The 7500-nt window shown below is 48.8% G+C and overlaps 1 protein-coding gene across 1 annotated transcript in view; it reads right to left on the bottom strand.

Annotated features, from left to right (window-relative positions):
- Positions 1-581: 581 nt before the first annotated feature.
- Positions 582-7500, bottom strand: part of LOC307233460 (neural-cadherin) — a gene marked incomplete at both ends in the record, with an annotated part of 102392 nt that continues 95473 nt past the window's right edge. The window contains 7 exons of the mRNA XM_080004796.1: positions 582-1316; positions 1880-2037; positions 2422-2675; positions 3160-3340; positions 5095-5362; positions 6428-6594; positions 7062-7242. Of these exons, the coding sequence (XP_079860922.1) occupies positions 582-1316; positions 1880-2037; positions 2422-2675; positions 3160-3340; positions 5095-5362; positions 6428-6594; positions 7062-7242 (1944 nt within the window). The remainder of the gene's footprint in view (positions 1317-1879; positions 2038-2421; positions 2676-3159; positions 3341-5094; positions 5363-6427; positions 6595-7061; positions 7243-7500) is intronic.

Genomic DNA, 7500 nt, shown 5'->3' with positions numbered 1-7500 from the left:
AAAGTTTGTTTTTTAATTTTTTTTTCAAAAAAACTGCCAGATAATCCAAATAAATATAGTACACGGAATTGGTTTATAGGATCCAGCAAAACATAATAAATATTTATATTTCATATCATTATGCGTGTTAGACCCTCCCACAATACAAAGCTGGAACATGAACTCTGTACAAAACAGACTCGCTTCACATGTTACCGCAGAATGAAAGGCCGCATTCCAAAACCCCAATCCTCCAAAGTGTCCCTGCTGCCCCCGCGGTCCCTCATCTTATCAAACTTTGTTTGGTTAAAACGCGTGACACCCGCCCTGTTGTGAGCCGACAGGGTAAGTCAATCTATTAAAGGGGCTGGAATCCACATTTCGCAGACTCTTCGTTTTCCCCAAACACCAGGTTTCCTTGATGGCCCCAGGTAGAACCGGAATCTTTCCTCTTGCAAAGCGACGGCTCCACGATGGACCCGCTGGGCTACATCGGACCTCATTAAGGGCTGAATGCTAGCGGCAGCAGCAGTGGGGGAGAAGGTCAGTTGGGTGTGAATCCGTGTCTCTGCAAGCGTGCTGGGGGATATTTCGGGAGCCCCCTAATGCGTCTGAGGCAGCAGGTCCTGGCTGTGGCTCCTCTGTATGTAGTCGAGCGCGTCTCTGTACGTGAGGGCCAGCTGGGGCCGGTCGTACATCTCGCTGAGGGCCTGGAACTTGGGGCCCCAGCGCGACAGCCGGTCGTAACCGATTCCCCCTTCCTCCTCCGTCTCCTCGGCGGCGGCCTCCTCTCCCTCGCGGCCAGGGCGGTGTCCGCAGGACGCGGCCGAGCCCAGCGAGCTGAGGCTTCCCGCCGCCGACCCCGACCCCTCCACGCACCACACGTGGTAGGAGTCCGGCGGGAAGGCGTCGCCGTCGTTGTCTGCCTCCCACACGATGCGCGCCACGTAGCTCTTGAAGTCGACGTGGGACCGCGAGGCCGGGGCGCCGGCGCCGTAGCCCCGGGCCTCGCTCGGCTCCTCGCCGCCGCCCGCGTGAGCGCCGTGGCTGGTGTGGCGTGGCCTGCCGGCGTAGCTGCCGTCGTTGGCGTCGTTGGCATCGCTAGCGTAGCTGCCGCCGGGGTGGTGGTGGTTACCGTGGTGGTGCTGCTGGTGGTTGTGGTGGTGGTAGTGGGGGATGCTGAGGTAGGGCGCCCCCGAGCTGCAGGAGGAGCCGGACGGGTGCACCTCCTCCTGGGAGCCCTGCGACGACTTGATGAGCGGGGCCGTGGTGCAGGACGACGACTGGGACAGACTGGAGCACAGCGGGCGCTTCAGCTCCGTGATGTCGTAGGCGTTCTGGAAGGTCAGACGAGAGGGTTTTGGGGTGTTTTTAACCGAGACAGGGGGCGCTCACAGCACCGCTCGAGTTATTAAGGAAAGGGGGAAAAAATGACATGGATGATTGCATGTGCTGAATTCTGTTTGCGGTTGTGCACGTGGTTCAACGGTTCAATCTTTTGGATCCTCGAACCAAAGTAGTGCCACCTACTGGTAACTTGAAGAATACATCTTTAGCAAGTTGCATTCAAATTTATTCTCTTTATAAAACGTTTTTTTTTTTTTTTTTTTTTTTTTACCAAATCTGGATAGACAGACCGTTGCTTTGTGGTCTGTCATCTGTGGATTGTTTTCCATTGGAGACATCTAAATACCTGACACATATAAATGTGTGTCAAATCAAGTCTTTACCTAAACTATTATTATGACTATTTTGAGAATGATTTTGAGAATTGCTCGGGGAAGCTGATGAATAATAATTTGAAACAAGCGAAATGATGACTGAAAGTGATTCATTGAGGAAGCTTGTGATCCTGTGTTTGTGTGTGTGTGTGTGTGTGTGTGTGTGTGTGTGTGTGTACCTGGTCCTGCTCTCCTCCTCCCTCCTCGTTATAGTTGAGGATGTTTTCTCGAATGTCTTCCCAGCTGGCGTGTTCGGCGGGAATGTGGTAAACTCCTCTCTTACGGAACTTATTTCGACTGCCCTTCTGGTTCCAGACGGTCACCGCCACCAGCACAGCTGTACACGCACACACACACACACGCGCATGCGCGCGCACACACACACACACACACACACACACACACACACGCATAAATAAAGTCAGAGCAATATACACACAAATGAACTGAGATAAAGATTGAAATATGCATTAGACCAGCTTCCCAACCGGTGGGGTCCGTATGGATCCCTCAACGGTACACTTCAAATGGACCATGGGTGTATATTCTTAAAAAATCCCTCTCTATATATTTTTGTAAGTGTACCTTACGATGCAGTGCTTTTATTTTTAAATAAATGTGTGCGTGAGTATACATGATTATATGCAGTACATCCTTGAATTACTCATGTATAATAAAAATGTGATTTTTTTTGGGGGGGGGGGGGGGGTCTGATTCTTACCGAAAAACACCAGCAGACACATGCTAATGGCCAAGATGGAGCTGGGGCTGAGTGCCGCCAGCCGGTGACCTTTGACCTGGCCAAGCTCGCAGTGCTGACCCCTGAACCCGTCCTGGCAGCGGCAACGGTAGCTGTCGGGGGAAATCGGCTGGCAGACGCCGCCGTTGCGACACGACGATGGTCGGCATGGCGATGCAACGCAGCGCTGCTGGCCCGAGGCGTCGTCCGTCACCGTCACCTGACCGCCAGGACACCTGAGCACCACAGGGGGGCAGCAGAGCAACACAGTGTGAGCGTGTGTGAGAGGTGTGTGAGCGTTTGTAAAATAGGTGTAAAGTTGCCTTTAAATCAACATGTAGATAGATAGATTCTTTAATCATCCCCAAAGGGAATTTGCGTTGTTACAGCAGATCACAAACAATAGGCAATAACAAACAACAAATAAATATAAAGTAGAAAAATTGCCAATACACCACAAACCAATTAGTTTTCTATATTTCATTTATTTTATTGATAAAATGTACATCATTTTCAGCCACGAGAGGGCGACAGAGCCTTTTCTGATGCAACTTCTGGACTACATTTGTCAGCCTCTCTGGTGACAGTGTGTGTGTGTGTGTGTGTGTGTGTGTGTGTGTGTGTGTGTGTGTGTGTGTGTGTCTGTGTGTATGTGCGTGTGTGTGTGTGTGTGTGTGTGCGTGTGCGTGCGTGTGCGTGTGCGTGTGCGTGTGTGTGTACCTGCACTGGTGCTTCCTCCACAGGTCCACGCAGAACAGGGGGCTCCTGCAGGGCCGGGCGCTGCAGGCGTCCGAGGAGCAGCCGGGGCTCACGGCTCGTCTCTCCAGCACCGTGACGAACTCGGTGCTCTGTCCATCCAGAGGGAGGCTGTGGCCGTTCAGACGCACGTCCCGCAGACACCCTGCCAGGACCAGAAGGAACAAAAAAAAAAAAAAGAAAGTTGAGATACTGTAAGTTCAGTTAAAGCTGGAGTGTGGAAAATTCACTCCCTCACGACACCTTCCTCTCTACTGCTGCAACAACTCGGTCCAACCCAAACCAATCTGCTCCAAACCTCCCAACCTCAATTGTCTCTTAAATATGACACATGGGTACAAAATTAGTAATGTAAGAAAGACTCTAACGCTCTAAGTATTAAACATCTAAATGATTGCATGTTTCTTTTGAAAATAAAATGATCATATTATTATTATTATTATTATTATTATTATTATTATTATTATTATTATTATTATCATCATACATTTATTTATTTATTGCGGCGATTGACTTTGTTGCGCCCAAGTGAAAAGGTAAGCACACTCTCCACTAGGGGGCAGGCTTGTCTAGGGCTATGGAACGGGGAGAGAAACCCAGTGAAAAGGGGCCGAGAGAGTGGTACAAGGAGTATCTGTACACAGAGAGAGTACAGATACACAAAAAAAAACAAAATAAACAAGAAAGAGAGATGGGAAGGGGTTTTGGCTGAGATCTTGCAGTTTTCGTTCATTGTTTGACGTTTATTTGATATGTGACGTTGATCAATGAGGTAATGCATGTTCAATATGTGCATCTTTACCCTTATGAATGAATGAATGCCTGTCTCTGTTCCACATTTTAGAATCCAACGGCTTCGGACTTAAGGCTCAACCTTATCTCCCTCTAAATCTTACCGTAATATTGTTAATGGACGAGACATTCCTGCATCCCGGCAGATACATCAGTTCCTCACCGGATCTCATCGTTCTTGTCACATTTATTGGAGTCAAAGTGTCGCCCGACCCAAGGCCTTCCTCAGTTTTACTCTTGACATGTTTACCGCGAAAACACATGTTAACACAATAAACACGCCAGGCACTATATGATCTGATGAAGAGCTTTGATTTACTCACTAGAGGAGTGGGTGCTCATGCCTCTTTCAAGCTTATTGGATTTTTGCGCCTACGCCTCTGATACGAGGACAAAATAACGGCACGAGTCACAGCCGATGTCTTGGACGGCGCGAACGAATCGTGCACATGAATCATGAAATCAAAAGAATTAATCGATGATGAAAAAAACCCAAAAAACATCGCTGTCAAGCCCTGATCGGCAGCAGCAGTTTGGAGGTAAAAACTCTTCCAACACCTTTTCGCGGCAGGTATTTCCAGACTTTTCAGGATCGTCGCCTCCCGAGTTGTGATTCAAAATTTCATAAATACATGACACAGAGTCGTTGATAATTTCTCGCCGATAGAACTAGACAACTAGAAATTGGACCGTGGGGATCGCGAGTAATTTTGTTTACACATTTTACGCAGAAAAAAAGGAACGTGTAAAAAGAGATTACGCAAATAGTCTTTTAGGGCTCTATTTTACGCGTATTGAGTCTGTATTAACATAGTGTCTCACTAATTTTCACACAGAGGTATGTGTATCGGCATGGAGTGGAGGGTGTAACAGTGAAAGCCTTTTGGGAAGCCAAAGATATTCCTAATGTGATAGGAACCACATGGGAACATTTTGAGGAACCGAGGGTAACGCTTTTTTTTTTTGGATGAATTATCCCATTATCCTCGCTACGCTCCGCACTACAGCACACGTTCGCTGCAGTACACACAACTCCACGCACTTAAATCCGAGAGTTCCGCCCCTGTTGGTGTAGGCGGAGGTCTAAAGCGGCCGCGGGGCTCTCACCCCGGAGGTCGGCCGCCTCGTCTCCCGGGTCGGCCCCGTTTCCGACCAGGACGCTGGCGGGGTGCACCACGATCTCCCTCCAGCTCCCCAGCCGGCCCCGGACCTCCCGCGTCCCCCCGCCCTGCTCCAGACGCAGCCCGAACTGGTTGTCGTGGCGATGGAGGCTGATCAGCACCCACTGGCCGCCGTCGATGCGCTGAGCGGGCAGGCGGAGCGCGTGGGGCCCGTCGCCCAGGTTGACCCTCACCGAGAGGTGGCCCTCCACGATCTGAGAGAGAGAGAGACACTGACATTACATACCAACGTACCTGTTGTTTGGAAACCTTTTATCTTGCAAGAGCATTTTTTAGGGACATTTTACAATTATTAAGAGAGAGATATTAAGAGATTATGCGACTCTGATTTTCTATTTTAGTCCATGCCTACAACACAACAGACTAAATGTATGTATGTCATCTGAATACATTACATAAGATAGACCAACCAGGTGAATAAGCAAAAGTAACAATAATCCTGTTACACAGCACGACAAGGATTATCATCAGTACAAAACCATGTCTGTCTGATAAAGTATATTGTTATACCGTGCAATAGGGGGGATTTAAATTTGAAATTGCGAAATATTGTAATTTATATTGTATAAGATCACCCATAATTGCTGTGATTTATCTAGTCCTAAAACAGAGATATCGAACCATTCCCAAAACATCCCAAAATGGGTTTTGGACTAAATTCTAAAACGGTCGCAGGTTCAAGTGCTGATTTTCCATCCAAATCCTGTTTCTCGAATCAAATGATTGGAGGAGCCGACCAAGCTCCGTGGCTCAGACTCAGTGGCTCAAAGAGGTAAAGCTGAGGGCTGCACTAGAGTTCTTTTATATCAGGGTATTGGTACTTTTGTGACATTAAAAGGTCGATGTACTTCTCGTACTACTGACAGACAGACAGATTCGGGTCTTTTGTGAATGAGTGAAGGAATTAGCCCATTGCCTGTCTACATTATATAGTATATATACCAAATCAAGTAGAAAACAAACATTGTCCATGAATGATGTACAACAACATAAACAAAAATGATTAACAAACAAGAAGGAAAAAAAAGCCATAAACACATTTCAGGGTTTCAATAATTAACCTCAGTTAGTAGTCACAATTTATATGATGGAGTTGACAGGATAGAATGTGTACAATCTTGAACAAAAAATCCTTATCAAGCAAATAACATTTTTAATACAATTGAACCAAAATGCGATTGTTTAACCATGCAGTGTGTGTGTGTGTGTGTATGTGTGTGTGTGTGTGTGTGTGTGTGTGTCTGCGAGGCTGGACCCACCTCCAGGACGATGTACTCGCTGGCATCCCGGGACGTCATGGAGAGCAGGGTGCCGGAGGAGGAGCGTGTTCGCAGGAGGAGCTGGGCGCTGGTGGTCCGCGGGCTGCCTCCTCCCCTCAGCTGGTACCGCAGGACGCTGTCCGGGTCCAGAGACCACTCCGGAACCACTGGGGAGGGGGGATAGAGAGCGCTACTAACACATCTGGGATCGGTAAATGGGAGAGGAACGGTTGGCTGGAATGCACCCTCAGAAAGGGTAATAGTGGATCCTGGAACAGGGCTGGGCCACTGTGCGGCCCCGCGTCCGTTTTTTACAGACCTGGCTGGGACCTTGGCCCCGGTTCTGTGTTGGTTCGCAACGTCGACATTTCAGTTAATGAAGCCGCACTCAACTTTTGAACAATGTTGACGATCCTGCCGATATAAAACAATCGGCCAACCGGAAAACAGAATCAGAATTTAAAATTCTGATTCTGGAATCTGATTGGAGTGGACAATGTGTGTTGAACCTCCTATATTGTTTATTTTCTATATTCTTGATGAAATTCTATTTTGCTGCTGACTCAATTCTAAATAATTCTAACCGTTCATTAGTGTGACTTCCTCAGAGGTGAGTTAGGGAGGGTCCACTCACCCTGGTCACACTTGTGTCCCGTGTAGCCCGGGTGACAGTCGCAGCTGAAGGAGCCCCACTCGCCCAGGCAGGTGGCGTGGACGCCGCAGGAGGGGCCCGCCGCCGTCTCGCACACCCCGTCCGTCAGCCCGCAGCCCGGGGCGCTGTCCACGCTCTCCCCCGGGGAGCCCAGGTCATACACCTGCCGTGGTGGAGGGAGAGAGGGTGGTGAGGGGTGTAGCTCCCCTGTGTAGTAGGCTCCACCCCAGGGTTCGGGTCCACATTTTATGAAGGCCAATTGGGCCTGGGGTGGGTCGCGTTCAACTGCCTCGGTGTAATCATCCGACATTAGCGGGCTAGAAAAATAACATTTACGGAGCCATTTCTGTTATCGGATCTGTTCGGCTCCAGAAAGTACCAGACCAAAATCGGACCTTTTTGACATTGTGGCGTGGTTTGA

Source organism: Zeus faber (genome assembly GCF_960531495.2).
Source record: "Zeus faber genome assembly, chromosome: 8".
NCBI lineage: Eukaryota > Metazoa > Chordata > Actinopteri > Zeiformes > Zeidae > Zeus > Zeus faber.
The sequence above is the reverse complement of the archived record's forward strand: the minus strand, read 5'-3'. Positions and strand labels throughout refer to the sequence as shown.